General features: G+C 41.4%; 1 protein-coding gene across 3 annotated transcripts in view; it reads left to right on the top strand.

Annotated features, from left to right (window-relative positions):
* Positions 1-20,951, top strand: part of Ppig (peptidylprolyl isomerase G) — a 43,461-nt gene that overhangs the window by 6,142 nt on the left and 16,368 nt on the right. For all 3 annotated transcript variants that reach the window (XM_070021393.1, XM_070021394.1, XM_070021395.1), the window contains exons 2-9: positions 3,101-3,170; positions 4,025-4,101; positions 4,186-4,260; positions 4,835-4,942; positions 5,999-6,043; positions 10,646-10,733; positions 20,355-20,384; positions 20,482-20,621. In XM_070021393.1, coding sequence (XP_069877494.1) covers positions 4,041-4,101; positions 4,186-4,260; positions 4,835-4,942; positions 5,999-6,043; positions 10,646-10,733; positions 20,355-20,384; positions 20,482-20,621 — 547 coding nt within the window. In that variant the 5' untranslated portion in view covers positions 3,101-3,170; positions 4,025-4,040. The remainder of the gene's footprint in view (positions 1-3,100; positions 3,171-4,024; positions 4,102-4,185; positions 4,261-4,834; positions 4,943-5,998; positions 6,044-10,645; positions 10,734-20,354; positions 20,385-20,481; positions 20,622-20,951) is intronic.

The raw sequence follows: 20,951 nt of genomic DNA, 5'->3' as shown, positions 1-20,951 counted from the left end.
ACTTCCTTACCATAACCACATATTAGCAATACTCCATGCAAGAATCAGTACATAAAAGGGGAAAGGCCCTGGATTTTAATAGAAGATACTTTTGGGTTTTGTAATATAGTCCTAGTCCAGGTGGGTGCTTGAATGTTGAAGATAAAAAAAAAAAAAAAAGTTTTGAGCCATGCCCTAGAGGCTGACACCTGTAATCCTAGCTACTCAGGAGGCTGAGATCTGAGGATCACAGTTCTAAGACAGCCTGAGCAGAAAAGTCTGTGAGACTCATCTCCAATTAACCACCAGAAAACCAGAAGTGGCACTATGGCTCAACGTGGTAAAGTGCTAGCCTTGAGTGAAAAAGCTCAGGGACAGTATCCAGCCCCTGAGTTCAAGCCTCATGACCAAAAAAGTTTTGAGTTGTTAACCTTTACAAATAAGTTTATGCTAATGAGAATAAGATTCAAAGAGGGAAGATTATTGAGCATTAACCCTGAGAGTAAAGTGAACCATACCTCCTGTCCAGTATTTTGCTGGCTAATTGCAAATGGAATCTCAGACTTTTCTGCTTGGGCTGGCTCCAAACGGTGGTCCTCCAGATCTCAGCTTCCTTAGTGGGTTCTGGGTGCTAGGATTGTAGGTATATACCTCCAGACTAGAAATCATTCTTTTTGTTGTTGTTGGCCAGTCCTGGGGCTTGAACTCAGGGGCCGGACACTGTCCCTAAGCTCCTTTTGCTCAGGGCTAGCACTCTGCCACTTAAGCCACAGCGCCACTTCCAGCTTTTTTGTTTATGTGGTATTGAGGAATTGAACCCAAGGCTTCCTGCATGCTAGACAAACACTCTACCACTTTGCCACATTCCCAGCCCCATAATCTTTCTTTTTAAAAGTCATTATGCCTAGCATCCATATCTGGCTGTAATCATTGCTACTCAGGAGGCTAAGATCTGAGGATCACAATTTGAAGCCAATCTTGGGCAGGAATGTCTGAGAATTACCTTAAACCACTAAAAAGCCAGAAGTGGAACTGTGGTAAGTGCTAGCTTTGAGCATGGTTAAAATTTTCCTCAACAAACTAGTATGTATGAAAATGGTATTTTATAATCATTATGTTTAGTAAATCTCCTTTTAACCCAATGAATATTCTCTAATCCATAGTCTGATAAATTTTCTTTTTTAGTGTTATCATTTTTAAATCCAATATATTTATATGATTCAAAATTAAAAAGAAATTTAAAAAATTTTTTTTTTGGGTCTGGTCGTGGGGCCTGAACTCTGGGCCTGGGCGCTGTCCCTCAGCTCTTCAGCTCAAGGCTAACACATTACCACTTGAGCCACAGCACAACTTCTGGCTTTTTCTGCTTATGTGGTGCTGAGGAATCGAACCCAGGGCCTCATACATGCAAGGCAAGCGGTCTACCACTGAGCCACCTTCCCAGCCCCCTGTGAGACTTATCTGTAATTAAATCACAGAAAAGGCCAGAAGTATTGCTGTGGCTCATGTGGTAACCAGAGGAAAAGGAGCTCAAGGACAATACCCAGGCCCAGAATTCAAGCTGGAGGACTGGTGGGAGCGCGTGCACATGCGTATGCATAACCCCCCCCACACACACATACACACACAAATTGCAGATGAGAGCCAGGCAGTGGTGGCTTACACCTGTAGTCCTAGCTACTTAGGAGGTGAGATCCAAGGGTTACAGTTTGAAGCCAACACAAGCAGGAATGTCCACAAGACTCTTATCTCCAATTAACCACCAAAATGGTAGAAGTCCAAGTGTGGCTAAAGTGATACAATGCCAACCTTGAGTGAAGAAAGCTCAGGGAAAGTGCCTAAGTGTCTAGGCCCTGAGTTAATCCCAAGGACTGGTGTGCGAGTGCACACCAGTATAATCCCAGGCTGAGAGTGGAGAATCATGAGTTCAAGGCCAGCCAGAACCACATGGTGAGACTCTTAAAAAACCTAAGCAAACCAAACGACAAAAATATGTATATATGTATCTTCGTGTGTGTGTGTGTGTGTGTGTGTGTGTGTGTGTGTGTGTGTGTGTGATATCTGTCAGTTTGGATGCTATTTAAATACATTCTATTGTTTGCTGTTCACTTACCCTGTCATCCTTCACCAATTACTAGAATTCATCCCCTTGAGTCCTTAAAATAAATGTCTTGCCAGGAAAATGTCAAATAATAGGTATCTGAATGTATAGATAAAATGGCTACATACTATCTTGGTCATTGATTTGATAAATTAGCAAAGACTGTTGCTCATGAGCAGAAAGTAGCCTCCTAGCTGGATAAATTGGATCATACCTGAAACATCAGCTACTTGGAAATCAGAGACAGGGAATTGAGGTTAGCTTAGGTAAAAATTAGTAAGATGCTACAAAAATAGGCATGGCATTGGTACCCCATGGATGTAATTCAAATTACCTAAGTGACAGAGATGGGAGGATTTCGGTCCAAAACTGGCTCAGGCAAAGCATGAAAAAAAAAAATGAGTCCAGGAACTAGTGGCTCATGTTTGCAATCCTAGCTACTTAGGCAGCTAAGATCTGAGGATTAAGCCGGGCGCCGGGGGGCTCAGACCTGTACTCCTAGCTACTCAGGAGGCTGAGATCTGAGGATCGAGGTTCAAAGCCAGCCAGGGCAGGGAAGTCCATGAGACTCTTATCTCCAATAAACCACTAGAAAACCGGAAGTGGTGCTGTGGCTTAAGCATAGAGCGCTCACCTTGAGCTGAAGAACACAGGGACAGCGTCCAAGCCCTACGACCGACAAAAAAAAAAAATCTGAGGATTGTAATTTGAAGCCAGCACAGGCAAAAGGTCCATGAGACTCTTATAACTGGAGAGTTAACCACCAAAAAGCTAGAAGTTGAAGTGTGGCTCAAGTGTTAGAGTGCCAACCTTCAAACCCTATGACAAACCAGAAAAAAAAAGTAGCCCCCAAAGTAGCCTCATGTATAAACTTAATGTTTTCCTTTGACTTCTACCATGTTACTATTATGAAATATTTCAGTCTGTATAAATGAGTAGTTTTAAGTGTTGTTTAGAAATTTTATGTTTTTCTGTTTAAGTTTTATACTTTAATCAAATCTCTTTGGTTTTGTTTTCTAGGAACAAGAAGATTGGATCAGTTGTCCTTGGTGGTGTTTTGCTTTGTTTTGTTTTTTTCTTCAATTTAAAGGTAATGTTCCTGTTCAGTTAGCTAGTCATGCAGACTCAATATGGCATTCTGCTTGCACTGGTACTCTACATTCAGTTCATAAAATAGAAATTTATTTATTTTATTTATTATTATTATTTTTTTGCCGGTTGTGGGGCTTGAACTCAGGGCCTGGGCACTGTCCCTGAGCTTGTTTTGCTCAAGGTTAGCACTCTACCACTTGAGCCACAGTGCCACCTCTGTTTTTTTCTGTTTATGTGGTATTTAGATATCAAACCTAGGGCTTTATACATGTTAAACAAGGACTCTACCCGTAAGCCACATTCCCAGCTACAATAGAAATTTATTCTATTATAATGATTAAGCCTTATCTTTCTTTTTTTTGGGGGGGGGGGATGTCCAGTCATGGGGCTTGAACTCTGGGCCTGGGCGCTATCCTTCAGCTCTTCAGCTCAAGTCTAGCCCTCTTCCACTTGAGCCACAGCGCCACTTGGGGGGGGGGGGGGGATGTCCAGTCATGGGGCTTGAACTCTGCTCAAGTCTAGCCCTCTTCCACTTGAGCCACAGCGCCACTTCTGGCTTTTTTCTTTTTGCTTATGTGGTGCATGCAAGGCAAGCGCTCTACCACTGAGCCACCTTCCCAGCCCCAGCCTTATCTTTCAAGTCTTCCATTTTCCTCAAAAAGAAAAAAGGCAAATTTATCTCTCAAAAAGCTTTAGCACTCTATGTGATTTACGTCATAGAAATAAATATCAAAGTAGCTGCTGGCTCCATTGGTTGTATTTACTCCACAGAATTGTCTTTTTAGATACAAAAGCTTATGCTGTCTGAGATTGCTCTTTGAGACTGCTTGCCTAAAACTGTTTTACTCACAGATTGAATACTGGAACCATGGGAATAAAGGTTCAGCGTCCTCGATGTTTTTTTGACATTGCCATTAACAATCAACCTGGTAAGACTATTAATATTCCAGATTAATATTTATAAATTAGTACTTAAAGCTTACAGAAAGTAAAACAGTTGTCTTCTTTTTCAGCTGGAAGAGTTGTATTTGAATTATTTTCTGATGTGTGCCCCAAAACATGTGAGAATTTCCGTTGCCTTTGTACAGGTTTGTTCACATTTTCAATTGCCATAATAATTCTGTGGTGGTATTTATCTATGGTTCTTAACACTTGGTCTGAGCCAGATAGATTAAGAGTTTGAGGTTAGCTTGGGCTACATAGCAAGACCTTTCTCCAGAAAACAACACACAAAAAAGTATATGTATATTGGAGATTTTATTTGAGATTGATTTTTATACTCTTCAATGAAATATGGATTTAATCTTTTTTTTTTTTTTTTTTTTTTTGGTCCAGTTGTTGGGCCTGAGTGCTGTCCCTCAGCTCTTCAGCTCAAGGCTAGTACTCTACCACTTGAGCCACAGCGCCACTTCTGGCTTTTTTTTTTCTTTTTGCTTATATGGTGCTGAGGAATCGAACCCAGGGCCTCAGGCATGCAAGGCAAGCGCTCTACCACTGAGCCAACTTCCCAGCTTATGGATTTAATCTTAAGGGAGTAAAAAAATACTTTTTTAAAGAAGTCAAATTCAAGAAACAATACATTTTACAAAACAAAGCTTTTGTAATTAATATTACTTTTGAATTTTTATCTTCTAAATAGCCAACTCATGCTTCTTTCTACAGGTGAAAAGGGGACAGGGAAATCAACTCAGAAGCCATTACATTATAAGAGTTGCCTCTTTCACAGAGTTGTCAAGGATTTCATGGTTCAGGGTGGTGACTTCAGTGAAGGTAAGACTTTATTTCTATAAAAGCAAACCATATGTTTATGTTCTTTGTTAAACAGCAAACGTTTTGTTTTATTTTGTTTTTGGTGGGGGCTTGACCTCAGGGTTTGGTCACTGTCCTTGAGCCTTTTTGCTCAAGGTTAGTGCTCTACCACATTGAGCCATAGCACCACTTAGGTTTTTCTAGTGGTAATTGGAGATAGGAGTCTCCCAGACTTTACTGCCCAGGCTGGCTTTGCATCCTTAGATTTAATAGCTAGGATTGCAGCATGCCACCAGTACTTAACACAAACATCTTAAATTTGGAAAAGTTCTTAGAAATCTTAGTCTGTTTTTTTTCCCCATTCCATTTAGTCTTTTGTCAAATACTTAGGAAAACTCAGAAATGTATAAAAGTAGAAAGCACATAGAAAATAATTTCATACCCCTGTCACCTGGATCTGGTATGAATGAGTGAACCCAGGACTTTATGTTTATTAGGCAACGACACTACTACTAAATTACACAGTCTAGTCTTTATCTATAATTTCCTATTATAAAAAATACTGGGGCTGGGAAGGTAGCTCAGTAGTAGAGTGCTTGCCTTGCATGCGTGAGGTCCTGGGTTCGATTCCTCAGCACCACATAAGTGGAAAAGGCTGTAAGTGGTGCTGTGGCTCAAGTGGTAGAGGCGCTAGCCTTGAGCTGAAGAGCTTAGGGACAGTGCACAGGCCCAGAGTTCAGGCCCCACAACCAGCAAAAAAAAAAAAAAAAAAATACTGAAACTGCATTTTTAAAGAAATTGTGAAAAATGTCACTAATAACTTTAAAAAGACTTGCATAGATATCTGAAGCCCTTTTTCCCACAGATCCTAATAGGCTTGTTACAGACTTACAGTATCACAGAGGAAAGAAAGTAATTTGAGATTTTGTCATTATTGATACTGTTAATATCTTATATTTTGCTATGAGCATTTATTATTGATTTGCAATCATTCAAGCACCTGCTGTGTAAAAAGTACTGATTTGCTAGCACCTTTAGAAAACGATCTTGAGTTCTAAGAGTGTTTTTCATTCTTAGGAAATGGACGAGGAGGAGAATCTATTTATGGAGGATTTTTTGAAGGTAAAAATGTTTATATTATGCTGTTGATTTTATTTATATCTTTATTAAATTAGCAATACTATGGATTAAATTGTATTCTAATATCCACTGCCTTCTGAATGTTAATTTTCTTAAGTTTTTTATTAAACTTTGTGTGTATGCCAGTCCTGGGGCTTGAACTCTGGTCATTGTGTTGTCCCTGAGATTTTGTTGAAGGCTAGCACTCTACCACTTGAGCCACAGCTCTACTTCCTAGCTTTTTGGTGATTAATTGGAGATAAGAGTCTAGACTTTCTTGTCTGGGCTGGCATTGAACCCTTGACTCTCAGATCTCAGTCTCTAGAGTAGCAAGAATAATACAAGTGTGAGCTATTGGGCCCAGCCTATGTTACTTTTTTGTTGTTGGTGGTGTTAGTGGGGCTTGAACCTTGTGCCTCGGCACTGTCCTTGAGCTTTTTTGCTTAAGGTTAGCACTCTACTCCTTTGATCCATAGCACCACTTCCAGTTTTCTGGTGGTTAATTGGAGATAAGAATCTCACAGACTTTCCTCCTGGGCTGGCTTAAAAACCCCAATTCTCTGGTCTCAACCTCCTGAGTAGCTAGGATTACAGGCATGAACCACTGACACTTGGCTGTGTTCCTTTTTTTTTTTTTTTTTTTGGTCAGTTTGGTTGTGGGGCTTGGACTCTGGGCCTGGGTGCTGTCCCTCAGCTCTTCAGCTCAAGGCTAGTACCCTACCACTTGAGCCACAGTGCCACTTCCAATTTTCTGGAGATATGAGTCTCACAAACTTTCCCGCCGAGTCTGGCTTTGAACTGCGATCCTCAGATCTCAGCCTCCTGAGTAGCAAGGATTACAGGAGTGAGCCACTGGCACCTGGCTTGTGTTAGATTTTTTTTTATTAATATAAAATTGGGTTTACCTTGCCCCATTTAGTATGGCTATAATCAAGAACTCTAATAACAACAGATGTTGGAGGGGATGTGGACAGCAGTATGGAGGTCCCTCAAAAGATTCCACATATAAGCTGGACACTGGTGGCGGATGCCTATAATCCTAGCTACTCAGGAGGCTGAGATCTGAGGATCGTGGTTCAAAGACAGCCAGGGCAGGGAAGTCCATGAGACTCTTATCTCCAATAAACCACTACAAAACCGGAAGTGGCGCTGTGGTTTAAGTGATAGAACGCTGGCCTTGAGCTGAAGAGCACAGGGACAGCGCCCAAACCTAGAGTTCAAGGCGCCCCTCCTCCCCCCACATAGACTTCACATAGAGCTCCCCTATGACCCAGCAATCCCACTTTTGGGCATTTACCTGAATGATCACAAACAAGACCATACGAAAGCTACTAGCACAACTATGTTGATTGCAGCATTATTTACCATAGCTAAGATATGGAACCAACCCAGATGTCCCGTAGTAGATAAATAGATCGAAAAAATGTGATATATATATATGTATATATATATATATATATATAATGGAATTCTATGCCTCCATCAGAAAGAATGACATTGCCCCATTTGTTAGGAAATGGAAAGACTTGGAAAAATTATATTAAGTGAAATAAGCCAGGCCCAAAGAAACATAGGTCCCATGGTTTCCCTTATTTGCAGTAACTAGTATATGTCTGAGACAAGCAGAAAAGGTCAGATAAGTTGTTGTTAGGTGAAATGAACCCCAAGATAAGGACTCAAGTGGTTTTTCTTTCTTGCTATTGTTTCTAACATATTTATAAGGTGATTTTTCTGTTGGTTTATATGTCCCTCCCCCACAGTATAACATACCCTGTTTTCACTCTATTTGATGTTGGTATAATTTGGGGAGGAGAAGGGGAAAACCAAATTGTTTACATAGCTGGAAAAGTGGCTCTGCGGTAGAGTGCTTGCCGTGCGTTCCTGAGGCCCTCAGCATTACCTAAGCAGAAAAAAAGCCGGAAGTGGTGCTATGGCCCAAGTGGTAGAGTGCTAGCCTTGAGCTGAAAAGCTGAGGGACAGCGCCCAGGCCCTGAATTTAGGCCCCATGACCAACAAAAAACAACAACAAATTGTTTACATAGGAGTACAGGTGGACCCATTGAAACAATGAAATGTACAAGATGCTATGTCGAAAACTGAACTTTACAACTTTGACTGGGGGTGGGGAGAGTGTAGTAGAGATGGGAGGGCAGGAATGTTAAGGGATAAACAAAGGAGGAGGCAACAATGCTTGATAAGAAATGAACTCATTAACGTGCTCATGTAATTGTAACCCCTCTACCGTATTTTCACATTAAAACTTACAATAAAAAATTGGGTTTTAGGAAATTATCACATTGTATTGATTAGTATTTGAAAAGTTCCTGCTCTGTTCTAAACTCTCAGAAGTGCTCAATCTTATTCTTTATTAAAGAAATTTAGGGCTGGGAATGTAGCTTAGTGATAGAGTGTTTGCCCAGCGTGCATGAAGCCCTGGGTTTGATTCCTCAGCACCACAAAAACAGAAAAAGCCAGAAGTGACCCATGGCTCAAGTGGTAGAGTGCTAGCCTTTAGCAAAAGAAGCTCAGGGACAGTGCCCAGGCCCTCTGAGTTCAAGCCCCAGGACCAGCAGAGAGAGAAAGGGAGAGGGAGAGAGAGGGAAAGAGAAAGAAGAAAAGAGAAGAGAAGAGAGAAGGAAAGAAATTTAACAGTATTTCTTAGTAAAAAAAACAACACTTTTTTTTTTGGTGGGGAGGGGGGGTCCAGTCGTGGGGCCTGAACTCTGGGCCTGGGTGCTGTAGGCTAGCACTCTACCACTTGAGCCACAGCGCCACTTCTGGCTTTTTTCTTTTTGCTTATGTGGTGCTGAGGAATCGAACCCAGGGCCTCAGGCATGCAAGGCAAGTGCTCTGTCACTGAGCCACCTTCCCAGCCTCAAAACAACACATTTTGAAGGGTGTGGCTTTGCTTATGCACACGAGTGTGTGCATACAGTATTGGGACTTGAATTCAGGTCCTTGTTCTGTCACTTGGCTTTTTCAGTTCAAGTGGTGCATGGTGCTCTTCCACTTGAGCCACACCTCTACTCCCCGCTTATTGTTCACTAATTTGGCTGTAGGAGTCTTACTGACTTTTCTGCCCAAGCTGGCATTGAAACAGGATCCTCAGATCTCAGCTTTCTGAGTAGCTAGGATTGTAGGCCTGAGCCACCAGTGCCTGGCAAGACCTCACATTCTTGCTTAACGTTTTTTGCTCAAGGCTAGCACCCTTTGGAGTCACAGCTCCACTTCCAGTTTTCTGGTGGTTAAACGGAGATAAAAGTCTGGTGGATTTTCCTGCCCAGCCTATAAACCTCTATCCTCCGTAGCTAGGATTACAGATGTGAGGCACCAGGCCCCTGTTTTGCCCTTTCGGTTTTATTCATTGTTGTTGTTTAATTGTTACAGCAGGGTAACAATTACATAAGTCAGGTAAAGAGTATATTTCTTTTTGAACAATGTTACCCCTTCCTTTGTGTTCTCCTAGTTTTTCTTCCCATACCTACCTTCAAATTGTACAGTTCATTCTAAACATATTGTCTAATTTTGAGTAACACTGCTGCATTTGTTTACTCTTTGTCCCTCCACCTCTGTGATCCCCCTTTGCCCTCCCAAAGACAGATAAATCAACGACCAAAAAGAAAACAAAAACAATAAAGAAAAACCTCCTCCTTGTTTCCATTTCCTCTTGTTTTTATACAGTGCTGGGAATTGAACCCAGTACCTTATACATTGTATTCATTGTAGTGAAGGAAGAAATAGAAATTGTTAAATGTTTTGGAATGTGAATATAGCTCATTGGTATAGTATATGTAAGGCAATAGGTTCAAATTTCAGCACTCAAAAGAATAAGGTAAAATTTTTTAATCTAAAACGAAGGTAGAAGCCAGGAGCAAGTGGATCAGTTCATACTTGTAATCCTAGCTATTCAGGAGGCTGAGATCTGAGAATTCTGGTTCCAAGCTGGAAATCCTAGGAACTTATCTCCAATTAATTAGCAAAATTAGAAGTGGAGGTATGGTCCAAGAGGTAGAGCACCATTGGGCGCTGTTGGCTTATGCCTGTAATCCTAGCTACTCAGGAGGTTGAGATCTGAGGATCCCAGTTCAAAGCCAGCCCAGGTAGGAAAATCCATGAGATTCTTACCTCCAGTAAACCACCAGAAAACTGGAAGTGGCGCTGTGACTCAAGTGGTAGAGCACTGGAGCTGAAGAGCTCAGGGATAGCAAGCAGGCCCAGAGTTCAAGCCTCACAACTGACAAAAAAACAAAAACAAAAAAACCCCAAGAGGTAGAGCACCAGCTTTGAGCAGAAAAAGCTATGCAAGAGGACTGAGTTCAAACCCCAGTACCAGCACAAATATAAGTAAATAAATAAATATGGTTGAGGAAGTTGACTAATTTGATTCTCTTCCTTCTGACCTAACCTTGTTATTTAAGTTGTGCCTGACACTAAAGAATAATACTTCCAGTTGATACAGTGCTACATATCTATAATCCTAACACTTGGAAAACTGAGAGAAAGAAGTTAGGATTTCAAGGCCTGTGTTACCTAAATAAAACCCATGATCTTTTTTTTTTTTTGTCCTTCAAATAATGTAACTGAAAACTTTGCTTCTCTATATAGATGAAAGTTTTGCTGTTAAACACAACAAAGAATTTCTCTTGTCAATGGCTAACAGAGGGAAGGATACAAATGGTTCACAGTTCTTCATGTAAGTATTTGTGATCTGAGGGTTTTAAATACCCTATTCTTTTCCACAAAGGAGATTGTTTAATGAGGAGGAGCAAAGAATTGAATTATTGAAGTTTTACAGAGATTTGTCAGGAGGACCTAAGAACAAATTAAAGGCATTTGTCTTGGCCAAATTATGACAGTTTTAGCTTAAAAATTATTATTAGAGGGCTGGGAAGGTGGATTAGTGGTAGAGTGCTTGCCTTGCATGCCTGAGGCCCTGGGTTTGATTCCTCAGCACCATATAAGCAAAAAGAAAAAAGCCGGAAGTGGCGCTGTGGCTCAAGTGGTAGAGTGCTAGCCTTAAGCTGAAGAGCTGAGGGACAGTGCCCAGGCCCAGAGTTCAGGCCCCACGACCGGACCCCCCACCCCCCCAAAAAAAGGAAAAAGCCAGAAATGGCACTGTGGCTCAAGTAGAGTGCTAGCATTGAGCTGAAGAGTTCAGGGACAGTGCCCAGGCCCAGAGTTCAAGACCCACGACCCACAAAAAAAAAACACACACATACACACATATATATGCATATATATTATTAGATTATAATAAAAATAGTCACATACACACCTTATTTTTAATTTAGCTTTCTATAATTATCAGCCATGGTCTGATTGTGTGCGTGCGTGCGTGCGTGCGTGCGTGCGTGCGTGCGTGCGTGCGTGCGTGTATGTTGGGACTTAAACTCAGGGCTTGGGTGCTGTCCCTGAACTTATTTGCTCGAAGCTAGCACTCTTCCACTTGACACTGTTCCACTTCAGCTTTTGGTGGTTAATTGAAGCTAAGAGTTTCATGGACTTCCTGCTGGGGCTGGCTTTAAATCATAGCTCTCAGATTTCAGCCTCTTAAATTGCTACAGTTATGGGTCTGAACTTTTTTGTTCAAAGCTGATGCTTTATTACTTCATCCATAGCTCACTTCTGGCTTTTTGATGGTTAATTTGAGATAAGAGTCTCAGATTTGGGGCTGGGAAGGTGGCTCAGTGGTAGCATGCTTGCCTTGCATGCACGAGGCTCTGGGTTCGATTCCTCAGCACCACATAAGCAGAAAAAGCTGGAAGTGGCACTGTGACTCAAGTGATAGAATGCTAGCTTTGAGCTGAAGGGCTGAGGGATAGTGCCCAGGCCCAGTGTTCAGGCCCCACGAACAGAAAAAAAAAAAAAAAAAGGAGTCTTAGATTTGTCTTCCCCAAGCTGGTATTGAACCTCGATTCTTGGATCTCAGCCTCCTGAGTAGCTAGAATTACAGGTGTGAGCCACCAGTGTCTAGCTAATGGTCTGAATATCTTCAATAAAAAATTCCCAAAATACAGTAGTTTGTAAATTCTGAATCTTTCTGAGATGTGAATCATTCCTTTATACAGTGAATCTTTATTACACTCTTTATTAATTGTTTAGAAGCCTTTGTTACTGGGTCAGCTGTAAAGTGTTAATGCTTATATTCAAGTAGAGTTCACACTTATTTATCATTTTAATTTCATTTTTATTTTAGATAGGACATTTTAACACTATATTTAAATGTATAATTGCTTTTTTTGTTTTAATACTTTGACCTTGTGCTTACTGGGCAGGCACCCTCCCATTTGAGCCATGCCCAAGCTATTTTATTTCTTTTTTTGGGGGGGAGGGGTCCGGTTGTGGGGCCTGAACTCTGTGCCTGGGTGCTGTCCCTCAGTTCTTCAGCTCAAGGCTAGCATGCATGCAAGGCAAGAGCTCTACCACTGAGCCACCTTCCCAGCCCCTATTTTATTTCTAAGATTAGTGTTTTTGTGTGATCCCCCCCCCCCCCCCCCGTGTTAGCCCTGGGGTTTTAACTCAGGATCTAATTACTATCACTGAACTTTTTGTGCTCAAGGCTAGCATTCTGTCACTTCAGTCACAGCTCCACTCTGGCTTTTGGGGGGTTTAATTAGGTTGGCTTCCATGATCCTCAGACCACAGTCTCCTGAGTAGCTAGTTTACAGCTGTAAGCCACCAATGCCTGGCTTTTTTCTGATTTTTAATGTGTTTTTCCCTTCTTTTTTGGTGGTACTGGGAATTTAACTTAGGGCTTTGTGTCACTAGGCTGGTGCTTTACCAGGTGACCTACATGTCCAGCCTCTTTTTAATTTTTTCAAAGGTTAGCCTTCATTTTATGTCCAGGCAGCTCTAGGCTGTGACCTTCCTACTTATACTTCCCTGTATCTGGGATAATGGGTATGTCCTGCCACACCCAGATATTGGTTGAAAAGGTTTCTTGCAAATCTCAAAGTTCTTTTTTACCAGCGTTGTCAATCTCTCACCTCCATCTCCTAAGTAGCTATGATTACAGGCTTCAGCCACTGCACCTGCTTTGTTTGTGTCTTCTTAAATAGTTTTCCTTGTTTTGTATGTTCTTTTTGTGTTAATTGTTTTTCAGATTTTTTTCCTTTGATGTTGGGGGTTTGCACAAGGTAGGGATGTGCTTTTACAACAGAGCTGTATCTCCAGCTTATGTCTGTAAAATACTATCATGAATTCAAAAGTTAAAACTTTCTGGTACTGGCGATTAGAGCTTAGCACCTTCCTTGCCCTAAACAAGAATGCCCTGAAATGTCATTCCTGCTCAGTCCCACTCCCTTGTTCCGACTCCCTGATGCTTTTCAACTCATTCCTACTTATACATGTTAGGAGCCAACTTCACTAGTGTCTGGTTTATATCCCTATCCTTTTTGAAAACATAGGCAGGTATGTGTTTTCTTCCTTATTTTTTTTCTTATATAGTAGATGTTATACTACATATACTGCTGTTTTGCTCTTTTCCCTTAACAGTATATACTTAATATTACTCCATATCAGTATATATGATTTTTACTTTTAGAGCTTGGTAATATTCCTTTTTGCTTATATCAATTGTCATACAGGGTTCCTGTTTTGTCTTTTTTGTTGTTGTTGGTCGTGGGGCTTGAACTCGGCCTGAGCACTGTCCCTCAGCTCTTCAGCTTTAAGGCTAACATTCTACCACTTGAGCCACAGCACCACTTCAGTTTTCTGGTGGTTAATTGGAGATAAGAGTCTCACAAACTTTTTCCTGCCTGGGCTGGCTTTGAACTGTGATCCTCAGATCTCAGCCTCCTGAGTAGCTAGGATTACAGGCGTAAGCCACCGACGCCGGCTTTGTCTTTTTTTTTTTTTTTTTTTTTTTTTTTTTAGGGCTTATTAGCTTATATTAGTAATATATGGGATTTTCATTGTGATGTTTTTTGTTTTTTGGGGTTTTTTTTTTTTTTTTTTGGTGCTAATCCTGGGGCTTAAACTTGGCCTAGGTGCTATCCCTGTGTTTTTGTGCTCAAGGTTAGCACGCTACCATTTGAGCCCTATGGCTCCATTTCCAGGTTTTTGGAGGTAGTTAATTATAGATAAGATTTTCACAGACTTTCCTGATTGGGCTTGCTTTGAGCCTCAGTCCTCAGATCTTAGCCTGGTGAGTAGCTAGGATTACAGTCATGAACCACTGGTGCCCAACTGTTTAGATTAACCTCCTCTATTATCCTCCCTTACCCACTATGTCCCTTCTTCAATCTGTTTATCATTTTTCTCACTTTACTTTTTTTTTTTTTTTTTTTTGGTTAGTCATGGGGCTTGAACTCTGGGCCTGGTCTCTGTCTCTCAGCTCTTCAGCTCAAGGCTAGCGCTCTACCACTTGAGCCACAACCCCACTTCAATTTTCTGGTGGTGTATTGGAGATAAGAGTCTCATGGACTTTCTAGCCTGGGCTGGCTTTGAACTGTGATCCTCAGATCTCAGCCTCCTGAGTAGCTAGGATTATAGGCGTGAGCCACCAACACCCTGCTTCACTTTATTATTTCTTATCCAGCTTATGCTGGCACCCTGCAGTAGAGCCTTTCTTTCCTGTCATATTTATTTAGTGCATATTTTAAATGAAATTTTTATTTCCTTTGTTGTTGAAAATTAGAAAGCATCCAGGTACCAGTGACTCAAACCTGTAATTCTGAGAATGGGAAAGCCAAAGTTTGAAGCTGGCTGTGGCAGAAAAGTTCAAGAGATTCCTTCTTAATCCATAGCTAGTTGAATGTTCCAGTTATAATAAGCTGTAATGGAGCCTGGGCCAACGAGAGCAGAAAAGTCTACAAAATTCCAGACTTTTTTCAGAAGCTAGGTGTGGTGGCATATGCCTGTATATCTAGCAACAACTAGAAATCTAAAGTGGGTACATGAAGGTTCAATTTGCCCAAGTGGCAAGCAGGACTCTGTCATACAAATAACCAGTGAAAACTGAGCTAGAGGCATAGGTCATGGTTCTGTACAGTGTCCCTGAGTTCAAGCCTAGTCTTTCAAAAAATAAAATGACTAAAATTTAAAAATTGGCAAACAGAAATAAAGTGTTCCCAGAGCTGCTGCTTGCGTGTGTGTGTGTATGTGTGTGTGAGTTTGTGCGTGCATACATGTGTGTGTGTACACGCACATGCACACGTGTGCCAGTACCAAGACAAACTCTGAATCTTGGCTATTTTGCTTATAGTTAGGACTCTACCCACTTGAGCCACACCTCCCCCCTGGCTGATTAATTAGAGATAGAATCTCATATGTTTTCTATTTGGGCTGTCTTCAATTTGTGATCTTCAGATCATAACCTCCAGAATAGCTGGGATTATAGTTTGTGAGCCACTGCCTCCCAACTCCCCAGAACTTCTTTACAGGCAGTAAAAATACTGCTGGAGTACAGCATGTCCTCAGTGATTAACTTCTAGATATATCATGAATCTCTTTTATTTTTTTATTTTTTGTCAGTCATGGGGCTTGAACTCTGGGCCTGAGCGCTGTCCCTGAACTCTTCAGCTCAAGGCTACCACTCTACCACTTGAGCTACAGTGCGACTTCCAGTTTTCCAGTAGTTTATTGGAGATAAGAATTTCACGGACTTCCTTGCCTGGGCTGGCTTTGAACCACGATCCTCAGATCTTAGCCTCCTGAGTAGCTAGGATTAGAGGCATGAGCTACTGGCACCCAGCTCATGAATCTCTTTATATATCACTAGAACAGCATTATCACTGCATGAATCCATTGATTGTGAGTTATGGGTGTTATTTTGGGGCCCTTTGCATGATGCTTGCTTTTTTTCCCGTTTTTGTTTTTTGATCTGTCATGGGGCTTGAACCTGGCCTGAGCACTGCCCCTGAACTTTACTACTCAAGACTAGCACGTTCCCACTTTGTGCCACAGCTCCACTTCCATTTTTCTGGTGGTTAAAAGACTACAATCCTCCGATCTCAGCCTCCTGAGTAGTATATACTGTACTGTACAGCAGTTAGACCATGTTAAACATGAGCCACAAGCACCAGCTTGTTTTTGGATTTTTGTTTTTTGTTTTAAAGCAGTACTGTGGTTTGCACTAAGAGTCTTGTATTTGTTTGGCAAACACTGTTATTTGAGCCTTACTGTTGCCCTGTTAGAATTTTTTTTTTTTTTTTTTTTGTCGGTCTTGGGGCCTGAACTCTGGGTTTGGACTGTCCCTCGGCTCTTCAGCTCAATGCTAGCGCTCTACACTTGAGCCACAGCGCCATTTCCGGCTTTTTCTGCTTATGTGGTGTTGAGGAATTGAATCCAGGGCCTCATGCATGCAAGGCAAGCACTCTATCACTGAGCCACCTTCCCAGCCTGTCCTGTTAGATGTTTTAAAAACATTTTTTTTAGCCCGGCCCCTGTAGCACACACCTGTAATCTTAGCTACTCAGGAGGCTGAGATCTGTGGATAGCAGTTAAAAGCAAGCCCAAGCAGAAAAAAGTCCCCATTTATCTCCAATAAACCACTGAAAAATCAGAAGTGGCACTGTGGCTCAAGTCGTAAAGCGCTAGCCTTGAGCACAAAGAGGGTCAGGGACAGTGCCTAGGCCCTGAGTTGTTCAAGTCCCATAACCTACAAAAAATTTTTTTTAAAATATATGTTACTGGAATAATTTTTGACATTGATGCATTTATATATGATATATGTATATTACTACATTGACATTTGAACATTAATAGTATGTGTTTGCTTTTTTTGTTGTTGTTGGGTTTTTAGTGTTGGTACTAGGGCTTGAAATCAGGGTCTGGGAGCTGTTCCTTCACTTTTTAGCTAAAGGCTAGTGCTCTACCACTTGAGTTACACTCCACCTCTGGTACTTAATTGGAAGTCAGAGTTTGACAAATGTTCCTACGTAAGGTTGACTTCAGACCATGATACTTAGATCTCAGCATTCTGAGTAACTAAGTTTATTGGTGTGATCACTGGTGCCTAGCTATGTGTGCTATATTTACATTTTTGGCAGTGTTATCATTAATTTTTTCTCTTTTAACATAATTCTTCCTTTGCTAAGCAAAAAAGACTCCTATGTTAAGTTTAATAATCTCTCAAAATCTTCCAGCTGTTGCTTTTTCTTTAATCCTTTTTTCCATTTTCCAGGTAACTTTCCTATTTTTTACCTGTTTGTCTTTTTTTTTCTTTTTTTTTTAAAGACAAGGCCTTACTGTATCCTAATCTGCCCATAAACTCACAGTCCTCCTTGCCTCAGCCTCCCAAGTATTGGGATATTTTCTCCCCCTCACACACTTTTATTTTCTGCTGTACTGGGGGTTGAACCTAAGGTCTCACCTATGCTAAACAAGTGCTTACTACTTGAAATATACCCCAACACTTTTATTTTGTTTTTGAGATAGTGTCAATCCTTTTTGCCCAGGCTTGCCTCAAACTTGTGATCAGCCTGCCTCTACCTCCAGCATCTCTGGGATTACCAATGTAATTCCATATTTGTCTTTTTTGTCCAGCTTGTTTCACTTAGCATGTTTCTCAGTTCTTTCCTACTGTTGCCTTTATCAGAACAACATTCCTTTTTATGGCTAAATGATAGTGCACTGTTTATCATATTTGTTTATCTATTTGTTAATATTGATACTTCAGTGGTACTGCGGTGAATGTAAGTGCCTGAATCTCTGATGTTCAATTCTTTTTTTTTTTGGGTCCGGTCGTGGGGCCTGAACTCTGGGCCTGGGCGCTGTCCCTCAGCTCTTCAGCTCAAGGCTAGTGCTCTACCACTTGAGCCACAGTGCCACTTCCGGGTTTTTTCTTTTTGCTTATGTGGTGCTGAGGAATCGAACCCAGGGCCTCATGCATGCAAGGCAAGCACTCTACCACTGAGCCACCTTCCCAGCCCTGATGTTCAATTCTTTGATTAAATATATTTAGGAGTAGAATTGTTGGGCTGTATATTAATCCTGTATTTTGTTTTTCTGAGGAACCTTTGACTATACTGTATAGTAGTTACACCATGTTATATTTCCACAAGCAAGATAGAGGAGTTCTGATTTTCCCATATCCTTGCCAACACTATTATTAACTACTACATATATCTGTGAAAGACTGAAAACACCACATAAAATTTTGGGGATTACAGGGCTGCGAAGGTGGCTCACTGGTGGAGTGCTTACCTTGCATGCATGAAGTTTTGGGATTACAAATGAATTTTAGTGACAAAATATAGAATCTGAATTGAGGATAGATTATATCTAATTCAAAATGTGTGTGAATATGTGTGTGTATACATGTATGAATGTAATATGTAAATACATAGTATATACCTGGGTTTTTATAGTTCTAGGTGATTTTATAGTTCACATGAGCATAATTTACAGTGAGGACACAATATACTGGGGTTTTTTTTTTTTTTTTTTTTTTATAATTTAGTCGGTCATGGGGCCTGAACTCTGGGCCTGGGCACTGTCCCTCAGCTCTTCAGCTCAAAGCTAGCGCTCTACCACTTGAGCCTCAGCCCCACTTCCGGCTTTTTCTGCTTATGTGGTGCTGAGGAATCAAACCCAGGGCCTCATACATGCAAGACAAGCACTCTACCAGTGAGCTACCTTCCCAGCCCCTATTTATTTATTTGGTCACTTGTGGGGCTTGAGATCGTGGGGCTTGAACTCTGGACCTGGGCACTGTCCCTCAGCTCTTCAGCTCAGGGCAAGAGCTCTACCACTTGAACCACAACGACACTTCTAGTTTTCTGGTGGTTAATTGGAGATAAGAGTCTCACAGATTTTCCCACCCAGACTAGCTTGAACCGGGATCCTTGTCACTCAGCCTCCTGAGTAGCTAGGATTACAGGCGTGAGCCACCGGTGGCTGGCTACTCTGGTACTCTTGAGATAGTCTTTTACCTGGGCCATGCTGGACCTCAGTCTTCCTATTTACACTTCCTAATGTAGCAGACATGGTGGAAGAACACCAATATGCCAAGCTTTAACTACATGGCTTTAAGTTTGATCTGGAGGGGAAGGGGATTTGCTTTTTGTTATGAGGCATTCTACTTATATTGCTAAGGCTTCTTTGAACTTGGCTCAAGCAGTCCTCTCACTTCAAGCTCCCCAGTACTGCGCTTGGCTATAGGAGCATATACTACCTAAGCCCTTACTTTGGGTTTTGACCAACATTTTAATTCATTTCTTTCTTGAACGTGAAATTTTCTGGGTATGAAGAAGAATGAGCTCAGAAGCCTTGCCAAGACAACATAAATAATATTGTATAAAACGAAGTGGAGGGCTGGGAAGTTGGCTCAGTGGTAGAGCGCTTGCCCTGCATGCCTGAGGCCCTGGGTTCGATTCCTCAGCACCACATAAGAAAAAAGAAAAAAGCCGGAAGTGGTGCTGTGGCTTAAGTGGTAGAGCGCTAGCCTTGAGCTGAAGAGCTGAGGGACAGTGCCCAGGCCCAGAGTTCAGGCCCCACGACCTGACCCAAAAAAAACCCCAAAAACTAAGTGGATCATTTCTGTTCAGGTTCAATAAAGTATGTCTGAGGACCATCAGGAATATGGCTATTCCCACCTGTTAGCCCCTGCCAGCTTTAACTGTCTAGTATGTTAAGACCAGAAAAACTGATTAGATTGTAAAATTATTGGATAAATTTTGATGTGTCAGTATTATGGAACATTGAATAGCCATGAATATAAGAATTCACATGTGGGCTGGGAAGGTAGCTCAGTGGTAGAGTGCTTGCCTTGCATGCATGAGGCCCTGGGTTTGATTCCTCAGCACCACATAAGCAAAAAGAAAAAAGCCAGAAATGGTGCTGTGGCTCAAGAGGTAGAGCGCTAGCCTTGAGCTGAAGAGCTGAGGGACAGTGCCCAGGCCCAGAGTTCAGGCCCCGTGACCGGACCCAAAAAAAAAAAAGAATTCACATGTGTGCTGGGAAGGTGGCTCAGTGGTAGAGCTCTTGCCCTGCATGCATGAGGCCCTGGGTTCAATTCCTCGGCACCACATAAGCAAAAAGAAAAAAGCCGGAAGTGGTGCTGTGGCTCAAGTGGTAGAGCGCTAGCCTTGAGTTGAAGAGCTGAGGAACAGCGCCCAGGCCCAGAGTTCAAGCCCTGTGACCGGACCCCAAAAAAAAAAAAATGAATTCACATGTAAGAAATACAAATGGATAGAAATAATGTCAACAAATAGAAATAAGATTAAGACCATATGATTCTGTTAAGATAGCATATAATTTCTGAGTTTCCAACTTTGTTTCCAATGCAGTTATTTTCTTTTCCTTTTTAGAGATGCTAACTTTGTTTTTCTCTGACTTTGTTTTTATTCTCCTATCTGATGACTTCCAAAAGAACAACGAAACCAACTCCTCATTTAGATGGGTAAAGTATTTAATATTTTACAACCTACTTTCATTTTTAAAAATAATTCAATATTGTTAAAAGAAGCTTTTATTTAATGGTTCTCACTTGTCTGTAGGCATCATGTTGTTTTTGGGCAAGTGATCTCTGGTCAAGAAGTTGTGAGAGAGATAGAAAACCAGAAAACAGATGCAGCTAGCAAACCATTTGCTGAAGTTCGAATACTCAGTTGTGGAGAGTTAATTCCCAAATCTAAAGGTAAGGAAATTCTTTTTCTTTTCTTTTTTTTTTTTTTGGCCAGTCCTGGGGCTTGAACTCAGGGCCTGGGTGCTATCCATGAGCCTAGTTGTGCTCATGGTTAACACTCTACCACTTGAGCCACAGCACATCTATTTTTTTCTGAATAGTTCATTGGAGATAAAAGTCTCATGGACTTTTCTGCCTGGGCTGACTTCAAACCATGATCCTCAGATCCTAGCCTCCTGAGTATCTAGGATTACATGTTTGAGTCATCAGCACCCAGCATATTTGTGAGAATTCTTATTCATGTGATATAAGCAGAGATGCTCTAAATATTTGGTATGAAAT

This window comes from Dipodomys merriami, unplaced genomic scaffold (genome assembly GCF_024711535.1).
Source record: "Dipodomys merriami isolate MVZ:Mamm:240054 unplaced genomic scaffold, mDipMer1.0.p SCAF_1, whole genome shotgun sequence".
Taxonomy (NCBI): domain Eukaryota; kingdom Metazoa; phylum Chordata; class Mammalia; order Rodentia; family Heteromyidae; genus Dipodomys; species Dipodomys merriami.
This window is presented reverse-complemented; position numbering and strand designations above follow the sequence as displayed.